The sequence below is a fragment of the Meleagris gallopavo genome, chromosome 32 (genome assembly GCF_905368555.1).
Source record: "Meleagris gallopavo chromosome 32, MGAL_WU_HG_1.1, whole genome shotgun sequence".
NCBI lineage: Eukaryota > Metazoa > Chordata > Aves > Galliformes > Phasianidae > Meleagris > Meleagris gallopavo.
In genome coordinates this window covers 27,238-40,610 of record NC_139436.1, presented here as the reverse complement: position 1 = coordinate 40,610, position 13,373 = coordinate 27,238, and the positions used below count along the sequence as shown (strand labels likewise).

Sequence of the window (13,373 nt, the reverse complement as noted above, 5' to 3'; positions counted from 1 at the left end):
GCATCGCCAACGTGACCCAGCACTGCCATAAATAATAATAATAATAATAATAATAATGTATTAATTTCAAAGATAGTCTGGGATTAACGAGGGTAAGGTGCAGTGCTGGGAAGGGCTGAGTCCGACCCAGAGTGAATTTCTGGGGCACGGAGCTCTGACCTCAATTTGGGGGTGGGGAGAGCGGGGGGGCTTAAAGGGGGCACGGACAGAGGGGAGAGGTATCTTATGGGGCAGAGGGATGGAGCAAGGGGGAATGGCTGATCTGTAAGGACCCTTCCATCCCAACCATCCCACGGCTCTGTGATCTGTAAGGACCCTTCCAACACATCCCGACCATCCCATAGCTCTGTGATCTGTAAGGATCCTTCCAACACATCCCAACCATCCCATGGCTCTCTGACCTGTAAGGACCCTTCCAACACATCCCAACCATCCCATGGCTCTCTGACCTGTAAGGACCCTTCCAACACATCCCGACCATCCCATGGCTCTCTGACCTGTAAGGACCCTTCCAACACATCCCAACCATCCCATGGCTCTCTGACCTGTAAGGACCCTTCCAACACATCCCAACCATCCCATGGCTCTGTGATCCGTAAGGACCCTTCCAACAACATCCCGCCATCCTGTAGTCTCTGTGATCTGTAAGGACCCTTCCAACAAAACCATCCCATGGCTCTCTGACCTGTAAGGACCCTTCCAACACATCCCAACCATCCCATGGCTCTCTGATCTGTAAGGATCCTTCCAACACATCCCAACCATCCCATGGCTCCGTGATCTGTAAGGACCTTCCAACCCCAACCATCCCATGGCTCCGTGATCTGTAAGGACCCTTCCAACCCAACCATCCCATGGCTCTGTGATCTGTAAGGACCCTTCCAACCCCAACCATCCCATGGCTCCGTGATCTGCAAGGACCCTTCCAACCCCAACCATCCCATGGCTCCGTGATCTGCAAGGACCCTTCCAACTCAAGCATCTCACGGTTTTGTGATCTTTAAAGACCTTTTCACCTCAACCCATCCTATCGTTCCATGTCTTTACAACCTTCAAAGACCCCCAACCCATTCTATGCTCCTATTACCTTTCAAAATCCTCCCAACCCAATCATTCTATGATTCCGTGATCTTTCAGGACCTTCCCAACCATAGATTTTATCTACGCTCTTCCAGACCCCCCTCCCCCCATACTCCATTCTCTCTACAACCCTTCAGGATCCCCCCTCCTATTTTCTCTATGACCCATCCAGAATTGCTCCTCCTATTCCCTCCATGACCCTTTCAGGACCTCCCCTGCCATCTTCTCTGTGCCCTTCTAGGACACCCTCACTCTATTCTCTCTTTGCCCTTCCAGGATCCCTCCACCCGAATCTCCCTATGACTCTTCCAGGATCCCCTCCCATTCTCTGTATGACACTTCCAGGACAACCCCTCTCCCATCCTCTCTCTGCCCTTCCAGGACCCTCCCTCTCATTCTCTCTATGCCTTTTTGGGACAACCCCCCATGATGCTCCATTCTCTCTTTGCCCTTCCAGGACCCTCCATCCCATTCTCTCTCTGTCTTTCCAAGCCACTCCCCTCCCGTTCTCTCTGCAACCTTCCAGGACACCCCACACCCCATTTTCTCTTCCAGGACCCCCCCCCCTTCCAACTCGTTGTGCCCTTCTGGACCACACCCCCACTCCCTCGATGCCCTTCCAGGATCCCCCCTCACTCCCATTCTCTCTCTGCCCTTCCAGAAACAACCCCCCCCGCCCCCAATTCCCCCTACACCCTTTCAGGACCCTCCCCCTCTTTCTCTCTATGACCCTTCCAGGAACATCCCCCTCCCCTTCTCTCTATGCCCTCCTAGGATCCCTCCACTCCATTCTCTCTACGATCCTTCCAGGACCCTCCCCTTCCCTCTGTGCCCTTCCACGACCCCTCCTCTTCCCCCCCCAAACTGCATTCCCTCTGTGCCCTTCCAGGACCTCCCCCCCCTCCATTCCCTCTATACCCTTCCAGGACTCCTTCATCCCCCCCTCCCATTCCATTCTATCACCCTTCCAGGACCCTCCTATTCCCTCTGTGCCCTTCCACGACCCCTCCCTTCCCCCCCCAACTGCATTCCCTCTGTGCCCTTCCAGACCCGCCCTCCCTCCATTCCCTCTATACCCTTCCAGGATCCCTCCACCCCCCCTCCCATTCCATCCTCTCTATGATCCTTCCAGGACCCTCCTATTCCCTCTGTGCCCATCCAAGACCCCCCCTCACTATTCCCTCTATACCCTTCCAGGACCTCTCCCTCTCCTCCCACTCCATTCTATTACCCTTCCAGGACCCTCCTATTCCCTCTGTGCCCTTCCACAAAACCCTCCTCCATTCCCTCTGTGCCCTCCAAGACCCCCCCTCCCTCCATTCCCTCTATTACCCTTCCAGGACTCCCTCATCCTCCCTCCCATTCCATTCTATTCACCCTCCAGGACCCTCCTATTCCCTCTGTGCCCCTCCACGACCCCCCCTCCTCATTCCCTCTATACCCTTCCAGGACCCTTCCAACCCTCCTCCCATTCCATTCCTACGATCCTTCCAGGACCCTCCTATTCCCTCTGTGCCCTTCCACGACCCTCTTCCCCCCCAAACTGCATCCCTCTGTGCCCATCCAAGACCCCCCCCCACCATTCCCTCTATACCCTTCCAGGACCCTTCCATCCCCTCCCACTCCATTCTGTCACCCTTTCAGGACCCTCCTATTCCCTCTGTGCCCTTCCACAAAACCCTCGCTCCATTCCCTCTGTGCCCTTCCAGGACCCCCCCCTCTTCCATTCCCTCTATACCCTTCCAGGACCCTTCACCCCCCCCCACCCATTCCTTCTATCACCCTTCCAGGACCCTCCTATTCCCTCTGTGCCCTTCCACGACCCTCTTCCCCCCCAAACTGCATCCCCTCTGTGCCCATCCAAGACCCCCCCTCACCATCCCCTCTATACCCTTCCAGGACCCCCCTCTCCCCCCACCCATTCTATCACCCTTCCAGGACCCTCCGCACTCACGCCGGGTCCGTGCCTCCATGATGCTGCGCGTCCGCAGCCCCCCGAGCCCGGGCGCGGCCCAACGCTGCGTCCCCGCGGTCCCTATGGTTCCTGGGTTCCCCCTCACGGCTCCGGGGGTCGCGGGGCTGCGGTGGTCGCCGCCATCGGCGCTGGGGGGGGGGGCGTGAGGTGGGGGAGGGGTTCCCGGTACGCGGGGTCCTCTCCGCTCCCGGCGCCGCTTCCGGGTCTTGGCCCCGCCCCTTCCTGAAGCCCCGCCCCTCGCGCGTGAAGGCGGACGAATCGCGCGTGTGCACGGGTGGGAACGCCCCCCCCCGAGTTGGCACGTGGTGCTGAGGGGGAGAGTAGTCACGTGAGGAGTGCGGTCACGTGGTGGGGGAACGCCTGACCCTCAGGCTTTACAGGGTTACAGGCGCGGGGGGGGGGAAGCTGTGGGGCGCCCTACAACTAATGGGGGGGGGCTATAGGGCAGCACAGGGCTATGGTGGGAGCTATAGGGCACCCCACAACTACTGGGGGGAGCTATAGGGCAGCGCAGGGCTATAGTGGGAGCTATAGGGCACCCCACAACTACTGGGGGGAGCTATAGGGCAGCGCAGGGCTATGGTGGGAGCTATAGGGCACCCCACAACTACTGGGGGGAGCTATAGGGCAGCGCAGGGCTATGTGGGAGCTATAGGGCACCCCACAACTACTGAGGGGAGCTATAGGGCAGCGCAGGGCTATGGTGGGAGCTATAGGGCACCCCACAACTATTGAGGGGAGCTATAGGGCAGCGCAGGGCTATAGTGGGAGCTATAGGGCACCCCACAACTATGGTGGGAGGCTATAGGGCACCCCACAACTATTGGGGGGAACTATAGGGCACCCTACAACTATGGACAGGGGGCCTATAGGGCACTGCAGGGCTTTGGGGAGAGCTACAAGGCACCCCAAGCTATTATGGGACCTATAGGGCACCCCACAACCATTGAGAAGGGTCTGTAGGGCAACACAGGGCTATGGGGAGAGCTATAGGGCACCCCATAGCTATTGAGAGGAGGACTATTGGGCACTGTAGAGCTATGGGGGGGAGCTATAGGGCACCCCACAACTACTGGGGAGAGCTATAGGGCACTGCGGGGCTGTTGGAGGGGAGCTGTGGGGCACTGCAAGGCACCCCAGGGCTATGGGGTTGGGAATCTATGGGGCACTCCAGTGCTATAAGGCACCCCAGGGCGTTGGGGAGAACTATGAGGCACCCCAAAGCTACTGGAGGGAGTTATGGGGCACATCGGGGCTTTTGGGGGAGCTATGGGGCAGCTGGGCTATTACGGGATCTATGGGGCAATGTAGGGCACTCCAGTGCTATAGGGGAGGTGCTTTGGAGAGAACTATAGGGCACTGTAGGGCACCACGGGGCTTTTGGGGGGAGCTGTAGGGCACCACAGTGCTTTTAGGGGAGCTATGGGGCACCCCTGGGCTATTATGGGACCTATGGGGCACTATAGGGCACCCCAGAGGTTTAAGGGGAGCTTTGGGGCACTGGAGGGCAGCCCAGGGCTTTTTGGGGGAACTATGGGGGGACTACGAGGCAATATAGGGTAGTGGGGGGCCCCCTACATGCTCACCCCCAGCTTCTCACAGCCGTGGGGCTGATGTGGGTCAGAGGACCCCCCAGGACAGGGAGCAGAGCTCAGTTTTGGGCTCCAAACTTCCGTGTTTCTTTTTTGCATTCAAATCCGTATTTCTATTTTCTGACTTTCCAGAAAGGACGCAGAGCTGCCCCACATGGGCGCCCCCCAAGTAGGGGATCCCCACCTGCAGGACCCCGATGTTCCCCATCCCAGGGCACAGTGAGCCCCACATCGACCCACAGGATTCTGTCCCATGGGGTGGTGCTTCCATCACCTCCAAAAAAGAGAAAGGTTCAGTTAAAAGCCAATGCTTCTGTGATCTTCAAGGACCTTTCCAACCCAACCCCTTCCACGGCTCTATGATCTTCAAGGACCTTTCCAACCCAACCCCTTCCATGGCTCTATGATCTTCAAGGACCTTTCCAACCCAACCCCTTCCATGGCTCTATGATCTTCAAGGACCTTTCCAACCCAACTCAACCCAACCATTTTTAAGGACCCTTCCAACCCAACCGTTCTGTGCTTCAATGACCTTTCAGGACCTTTCCATCCCAACTCATCCCACGGTTCTATGATCTTTAAAGACCCTTCCAACTCATTCTATGCATCTATCACCTTTCAGGACCCTCCCATCCCAACCATTCCACAGCTCTATGATCTGTAAGAACCCTATCAACCCATTCTGTGCTGCAGTGACCTTTCAGGACCTTTCCATCCCAACTCATCCCATGGTTCGATAATCTGTAAGGACTCTTCCAACCCATTGTATGCTTCAATGACCTTTCAGGACCTTCCCAACCTAACCCATTATATGGCTTTTTAACCTTTAAGGACCCTTCCAACCCAACCACAGCATGGTTCTGTGATCTTCAAGGACTCTTCCAACCCAACCCATGGCTCCATGACCTTTAAGGACCCCTGCAACCAAGCCCAACCCAACCATCCCATGACTCTACAACCTTTAAGGACCCTTCCAACCCACCCCAATTCACCCCATGACTCTGTGACCTTTAAGAACACTCCCATCCCAACTCATCCAATGGTTCTGACCTTTAAGGACCCTTTCAACTCAAGCATTCTATGGCTCTACGATCTTTCAGGACCCCTCCAACCCAATCACGGTGTGGTTCTGTGGTCTTCAAGGACCCCTCTGACCCATCCCAAGCATTCTATGGCTCTACGATCTTTCAGGACCCCTCCAACCCAATCATGGTGTGGTTCTGTGGTCTTCAAGGACCCCTCCGACCCATCCCAAGCATTCTATGGCTCTACGATCTTTCAGGACCTCTCCAACCCAATCACGGTGTGGTTCTGTAGTCTTCAAGGACCCCTCCAACCCATCCCAAGCATTCTATGGCTCTACGATCTTTCAGGACCCCTCCAACCCAATCACGGTGTGGTTCTGTGGTCTTCAAGGACCCCTCCAACCCATCCCAAGCATTCTATGGCTCTACGATCTTTCAGGACCTCTCCAATCCAATCACGGTGTGGTTCTGTGGTCTTCAAGGACCCCTCCAACCCATCCAAAGCATTCTATGGCTCTACGATCTTTCAGGACCCCTCCAACCCAATCACGGTGTGGTTCTGTGGTCTTCAAGGACCCCTCCGACCCAATCACGGTGTGGTTCTGTAGTCTTCAAGGACCCCTCAACCCATCCCAAGCATTCTATGGCTCTACGATCTTTCAGGACCCCTCCAACCCAATCACGGTGTGGTTCTGTGGTCTTCAAGGACCCCTCCAACCCATCCCAAGCATTCTATGGCTCTACGATCTTTCAGGACCTCTCCAATCCAATCACGGTGTGGTTCTGTGGTCTTCAAGGACCCCTCCAACCCATCCAAAGCATTCTATGGCTCTACGATCTTTCAGGACCCCTCCAACCCAATCACGGTGTGGTTCTGTGGTCTTCAAGGACCCCTCTGACCCATCCCAAGCATTCTATGGCTCTACAGTCTTTCAGGACCCCTCCAACCCAATCATGGTGTGGTTCTGTGGTCTTCAAGGACCCCTCCAACCCATCCCAAGCGGCTCTACGATCTTTCAGGACCTCTCCAACCTGACCCATCCCACAACCGCATCACTTCCCCACCGCCCCACCCAGCCCCACACCACCCCCCAACGACCTCAACCCCCTTCCCACGTCTCACCGCGCCTCCTCCCGCTGCCTCCTCTCATCCTCCTCCCGATGCCAGCTCCGCAGCCGCTCCTCCACCTCCGCAGGGATGTTCACCTCCAGGAGGTTCTCCATGCCCGGCTCCGGTTCGTCTCCGATCAGCACCTGCCCCACAGCAGCCAGGTGACACCGGGACCACCGCCCCACAGCAGCATACTCCCCCCAACCCGTGGGGCTGTCCTACGCCCGGACCCACCCGGATGAGCTTCTCGCAGGCAGACAGCTTCTCGTGGTCCTTCTCGCAGCGGTGCAGCTCACGCAGCACCACGTAGGTGCCCTGCTCCCTCAGCAGGAGTCGGCCCGCATTGCTGGCCATGAGCTGTGGAGGGAATGGGGCAGCGATGTGGCTGGCGAGCAGCAGCGGGTCGCGCGGTGAGGGGCTCCGGTCCCCACGGGGTGCTTGGGACAGCCCTGCAGGTCGGCGCATGGAGTAGGGAATGGGGGGCACAATGGGGAGACCTGTGTGCATGTATGGGGTCACAGAGCAGTGAGCACTGGGGGGGGCTCTATCCATCCCACGGCCCCCAGCCCCATGGCCCAACAGCCCCCAGCCCCATGGTCCCACATCCCCGTGGCCCCCCAGCCCCACGTCCCCATGGTGTCACAGCCCCTGGCCTCCAGCCCCATGAGCCCTCAGTCTCTGGCCTCCAACCCCACAGCCCCCTACCTCCTGCCCCATGAGCCACCAGCCCCCCAACCTCCTGCCCCATGAGCCTCAGCTCCTGGTCTCCAGCCCCATGACCCCCCAGTCCCCCAGCCCCATAACCCTCCATCCCAACAGCCCCCAACCTCCAGCCCCATGATCCCTCAGCTGCTGGCCTCCAGCTCCATGACCCCACAGCCCCAGCCCTATGACCCCACAGCTCCTGGTCTCCAGCCCCATGGCCCCACAGTCCCCAACCGCCAGCCCCATGAGTCCCCAGCCCCCCAACATCCTGCCCCATGACCCCCCAGCCCCATGACCCCTTGAGCCCCACAGCCCCAACCTCCAGCCCCATGACCCCTTCAGCCCCACAGCACCCAACCTCTAACCCCATGACCCCAGCCCCAACTCCAGCCCCATGATCCCTCAGCCTGGCCTCTAGCTCCATGACCCCACAGCCCTCCAGCCCCATGACCCCACAGCCTGGTCCCAGCCCCATGGCCCCACAGTCCCCACCGCCAGCCCCATGAGTCCCCAGCCCCCACATCCTGCCCCATGACCCCCCAGCCCCATGGACCCCTTCAGCCCCACAGCACCACTCTAACCCTGAGCCCCACAGCCCCAACCTCCAGCCCCATGACCCCTCCAGCCCACAGCACCCAACCTCTAACCATGAGCTCCCAGCCCCATGACTCCTCCATCCCCAATGCCCCATGACCCTACAGCCTCTGAACTCCAGCCCCATGGCCCCACAGTCCTTGGCCTCCAGCCCCACAGCGCCGCCTCTAGCCCCATGACCCCACAGCCCTGACCTCCAGCCCCATGGCCCCACAGTTCTTGGCCTCCAGCCCCATGGCCCCACAGCCCCCAGCCCCTGCCCTCCAGTCCCATGGGCCCCCAGCCCCATGACCCCCGAACTCCATGGCCCGCCCAGCCCCATGACCCCACAGCCCCTGACCTCCAGCCCCATGGCCCCACAGTCCTTGGCCTCCAGCCCCATGAGCCCCACAGCCCCCCTCCAGCCCCATGAGCCCCCAACCCCCCAACATCCTGCCCCATGACCCCTTCAGCCCCACAGCACCCATCCTCTAACCCCATGACCCTCAGCCCCGCCTCCAGCCCCATGACCCCACAGCCCCAGCCCCTGCCCTCCAGCCCCATGACCCCTCAAGCCCCATGACCCCACAGCCCCTGCCTCCAGCCCCATGGCCCCACAGTCCCTTGCCTCCAGCCCACGCCCACAGCCCCTGCCCTCCAGCCCCCCAACATCCTGCCCCACGAACCCTCAGCTCCTGGCCTCCAGCCCCATGACCCCCCAGCCCCATAACCCCTTGAGCCCCACAGCCCCCAACCTCCAGCCCCATGACCCCTCCAGCCCCACAGCACCCAACCTCTAACCCCATGAGCTCCCAGCCCCATGACCCCTCCATCCCCACAGCCCCATGACCCTCAGCCCCCCTCTAGCCCCATGACCCCTCCAGCCCCATGGCCCCACAGTCCTTGGCCTCCAGCCCCATGGCCCCACAGTCCTGGCCTCCAGCCCCATGGCCCCACAGTCCTTGGCCTCCAGCCCCACGGCCCCACAGCCCCTGCCCTCCAGCCCCATGAGCTCCCAGCCCCCCAACATCCTGTCCCACTGAACCCTCAGCTCCTGGTCTCCAACCCCATGACCCCCCAGCCCCATAACCCCTTGAGCCCCACAGCCCCCAACCTCCAGCCCCATGACCCCTCCAGCCCCACAGCACCCAACCTCTAACCCCATGAGCTCCCAGCCCCATGACCCTCCATCCCCACAGCCCCATGACCCTCAGCCCCCGGCCTCTAGCCCCATGACCCCTCAAGCCCCATGACCCCACAGCCCTGACCTCCAGCCCCATGGCCCCACAGTCCTTGGCCTCCAGCCCCATGGCCCCACAGCCCCCCAGCCCCTGCCATCCAGTCCCATGGGCCCCCAGCCCCATGACCCCCGAACTCCATGGCCCCCCAGCCCCATGACCCCTCAAGCCCCATGACCCCACAGCCCCTGACCTCCAGCCCCATGGCCCCACAGTCCTTGGCCTCCAGCCCCACGGCCCCACAGCCCCTGCCCTCCAGCCCCATGAGCCCCCAGCCCCCCAACATCCTGCCCCATGAACCCTCAGCTCCTGGCCTCCAGCCCCATAACCCCTTGAGCCCCACAGCCCCCAACCTCCAGCCCCATGACCCCTCCAGCCCCATGGCCCCACAGCCCCGACCTCCAGCCCCATGGCCCCACAGTTCTTGGCCTCCAGCCCCATGGCCCCACAGCCCCCAGCCCCTGCCCTCCAGTCCCATGGTCTCCAGCCCCATGACCCCTCAAGCCCCATGACCCCACAGCCCCTGACCTCCAGCCCCATGGCCCCACAGTCCTTGGCCTCCAGCCCCACAGCCCCAGCCCTCCAGCCCCATGAGCCCCCAGCCCCCCAACATCCTCTCCCACAGCCCCCAGCCCCTGCCCTCCAGTCCCATGGGCCCCCAGCCCCATGACCCCCGAACTCCATGGCCCCCCAGCCCCATGACCCCACAGCCCCTGACCTCCAGCCCCATGGCCCCACAGTCCTTGGCCTCCAGCCCCACAGCCCCACAGCCCCAGCCCTCCAGCCCCATGAGCCCCCAGCCCCCCAACATCCTCTCCCACAGCCCCCAGCCCCTGCCCTCCAGTCCCATGGGCCCCCAGCCCCATGACCCCCGAACTCCATGGCCCCCCAGCCCCATGACCCCTCAGCCACTAGAACTTCCCCCCAGAAGCATCGCTGCAGTGAGCACGTTACGTTCCAGCTGTGACACCGCAGCACCCACCAGCAGCAGCGCCTCCAGCAGCATCCTGCGGATGTCGGGCTCTGGCTCGCGCTCTTTGTCCTCGGGCAAATACTGCAGCTCCACGGGCAGCCCTGGGGGGGGCACGGCCTCAGGCTGGGGGGCACGGCCCGCACCCTCCATGCTCAGAGCCGCACTCACGTTCCATCTCGTCCTCGGGGAATTCCTCGGGGCCGGCGAGGGGCAGCAGCAGGGAAGGCAGCAAATCCACCGCGTCGCTCAGCAGCCACTCGTGGTGCTCTGTGGGGGGGGGGGAATGGGGTGAGATGTGGGGCACACGGCCCGCCCCCACATTCCAAAAGGAGGGGGGGTGTAAAAGGCACAAATGGGGGGTCAGGGGGGTGGGGAGGTCAGTAAGGGGAAAACAAAGCACTGAGCAGCGCCTGGCAGTAACCAGAGGGAGCGTTCTGTGGATACAACAACGTTAAACGGGGAGTGCAGTGGCAGGGGGGTGGACAGGTCCTTAAAGATCAAAGAGTCGTGGGATGGTTGGGGTTGGAAGGGTCCTTGCAGATCACAGAACCATGGGATGGTTGGGTTGGAAGGGTCCTTACAGATCACAGAGCCATGGGATGGTTGGGGTTGGAAGGGTCCTTACAGATCACAGAGCCATGGGATGGTTGGGTTGGAAGGGTCCTTACAGATCACAGAGCCATGGGATGGTTGGGTTGGAAGGGTCCTTACAGATCACAGAGCCATGGGATGGTTGGGTTGGAAGGGTCCTTGCAGATCATAGAATGACAGGATGGGATGGGTTGGTGTGGGTTGGCTTGGAAGAATCCTTAAAGGTCACCACAAAATGAGTTCTGTTGGTTTGGAAGGGTCCTTACAGATCAGAGAGTCATGGGATGGTTGGGTTGGAAGGGTCCTTGCAGATCACAGAGCCAGGGGATGGTTGGGTTGGAAGGGTCCTTACAGATCACAGAGAACCATGGGATGGTTGGGGTTGGAAGGGTCCTTACAGATCAGAGAGCCATGGGATGGTTGGGGTTGGAAGGGTCCTTACAGATCAGAGAGCCATGGGATGGTTGGGGTTGGAAGGGTCCTTACAGATCACAGAGCCATGGGATGGTTGGGGTTGGAAGGGTCCTTACAGATCACAGAGCCATGGGATGGTTGGGGTTGGAAGGGTCCTTACAGATCACAGAGCCATGGGATGGTTGGGTTGGAAGGGTCCTTACAGATCACAGAGCCATGGGATGGTTGGGGTTGGAAGGGTCCTTACAGATCACAGAGCCATGGGATGGTTGGGTTGGAAGGGTCCTTACAGATCACAGAGCCATGGGATGGTTGGGGTTGGAAGGGTCCTTACAGATCACAGAGCCATGGGATGGTTGGGATGTGTTGGAAGGGTCCTTACAGATCATAGAGATGTGGGATGGTTGGGTTGGAAGGGTTCTTAAAGATCACAGAGCCATGGGATGGTTGGGTTGGAAAAATCCTTAAACACTGAAGAGCCATAGAATGATTGAATTGGAAGGGTCCTTAACGATCACAGAATGACATAACGGTTGGGTTGGAAAGGTCCTTACAGATCACACAACAGAACGTTTGGGTTGGAAAGGTCCTAACAGACAATAGAGGCAAGGGATTGTTGGGTTTGAAGTATCCTTACAGATCACAGAACCACAGGACGGTTGGGTTGGAAAGGTCCTTACAGATCACAGAACAGTTGGGTTGGAAAGGTCCTTACAGATCACAGAACGGTTGGGTTGGAAAGGTCCTGATCCCAATCTCCCTCCTATGAGCTCACGCTGTTCCCCCCGTTCCCACCTCTCTGCCCACACAGCCACTCTCCCATCCCCAGCTCCCTTCAGGCGCTGACACCGAAGCCCCCCGGCGCCCCCCCAGCCCGAACCCCTCCCCCCTTCCCCCCACCTCCCCTCATCCACCCACCCACCCACAGACACAGCAGCCCCCCCCGGCCCCTCACCGTGCTGGAAGCAGCAGTTCCGCAGCGCTCCCACCGCTCCCCTCCGCAGCACGGCGCTCTCCGCGTCCCCCACGAGCGGCAGCAGCCGCCGCACCGCGCACCTGCGCCAACGGCGGGGAGGGGAACCTCAGCGCCCAGCCGAGCCCGGCCCCCGACCGCACCGCACCGCACCGCCCCGACCCCCACGCACCGGGAGCGCTCCAGCAGCGCTCGGCGGCCCTCGCGGAGCCCGCTGAGGTTACACAGCAGCGCCCCGAGCTCCGGGGGCGGCCGAGGCCCCTCCAGGGCCCGCAGCAGCGCCTCCGCGCCGGCCCCGCTCTCCCGTTCGAGGCCCTCGAGCACCCGCCGCGCCGCGCCGCGCTCCCGGCTCAGGTTGGCCAGCAGCCCGCAGGCCGGGCCGGCCGGCAGCAGGCGCAGCACGGCGGGCAGCGCGGCCAGCAGCGGCTCTCGGGCCTCGGGTTCGGCCGACACGTTCTGCAGGCAGCGCAGCGCGGCGCCGGGCGCGGGCCCGAGCTCGGGCCCCGAGGCCTCCGCCACCCCCAGCAGCGCCCGCAGAGCTTCGGGCCGCGCCGCCAGGAGCCGCCGCCCCTCGGGGTCGCCGGACAGCGCCAACGCCGCCTCCGCCGCGCCCGTCCGCACCGCCGCCCCCGCCGAAGGGCCCAGCAGAACCGTCAGCTCCTCCAGCGCAGCCTCCGCCGCCATCTTGCGCGGGCCCCAAATGGCCGAGCGTCGCTTAGCAACCGCGGGATGCTCCGCGCCGAATAGCCAATGAGCGGGGAGCAACGTGGAGAGGGACCAATCGGGTGAGGCGAACCGCCGGAAGGGGAGGGTCTGGCGGGGAAAGGGATGATGGGAAACGAGGCCCCGCGCCGCCTGGTGTAGCGCCCCCTGCAGGGCCGGAGGTGCACCTCCCACGCCGCACAGTTCCCAGTTGGCGGGGAATTGGTAATTAAGGGTCAATCCGTGGGAAACCGTTAATTAAGGATCAACATGCGGGGAATTGGTAACTGAGGGTCAATCCTTAGGAAGTTGGTAATTAAGAACTTTTCCGACTGCAGTGATGCTGTGACTCGGAGGGACCCCCAAGCAAACAAAAAGAAGGAAGAACTAATTAAGCAGCAATTGGTCAGACTGCTGACGA

General features: G+C 61.1%; 2 protein-coding genes across 5 annotated transcripts in view; both read right to left on the bottom strand.

Annotated features, from left to right (window-relative positions):
• The window catches only part of MROH1 (maestro heat like repeat family member 1), a 73,161-nt gene extending 69,859 nt beyond the window's left edge, over positions 1-3,302 (bottom strand). The window contains exon 1 of one of the 4 annotated variants that reach the window (XM_085214601.1): positions 3,035-3,302. In XM_085214601.1, coding sequence (XP_085070727.1) covers positions 3,035-3,053 — 19 coding nt within the window. In that variant the 5' untranslated portion in view covers positions 3,054-3,302. The remainder of the gene's footprint in view (positions 1-3,034) is intronic. The other 3 variants (XM_085214600.1, XM_085214599.1, XM_085214598.1) reach the window with 3 other exon arrangements.
• A 3,489-nt stretch (positions 3,303-6,791) lies between these two features.
• On the bottom strand, positions 6,792-12,991 carry HGH1 (HGH1 cochaperone). The gene is made up of 6 exons (XM_085214605.1): positions 12,423-12,991; positions 12,233-12,333; positions 10,441-10,539; positions 10,282-10,373; positions 7,018-7,140; positions 6,792-6,926 (listed from the first exon to the last, which is right to left on the bottom strand). Exons 1-6 carry the CDS (start codon positions 12,932-12,934, stop codon positions 6,792-6,794), a joined length of 1,062 nt encoding a protein of 353 aa, XP_085070731.1. The 5' UTR covers positions 12,935-12,991.
• Positions 12,992-13,373: the final 382 nt, after the last annotated feature.

Bases quoted from the DNA above. Each gene is read 5' to 3' on its own strand.
- HGH1 (XM_085214605.1), bottom strand. From the start codon at position 12,934: ATGGCGGCGGAGGCTGCGCTGGAGGAGCTGACGGTTCTGCTGGGCCCT. The intron at 12,334-12,422 runs GTGCGTGGGGGT...CCGTTGGCGCAG, and splicing joins GCGCTGCTGGAGCGCTCCCG to GTGCGCGGTGCGGCGGCTGC. The intron at 7,141-10,281 runs GTGGGTGCTGCG...TTCCCTCCACAG, and splicing joins TGCTGGAGGCGCTGCTGCTG to CTCATGGCCAGCAATGCGGG.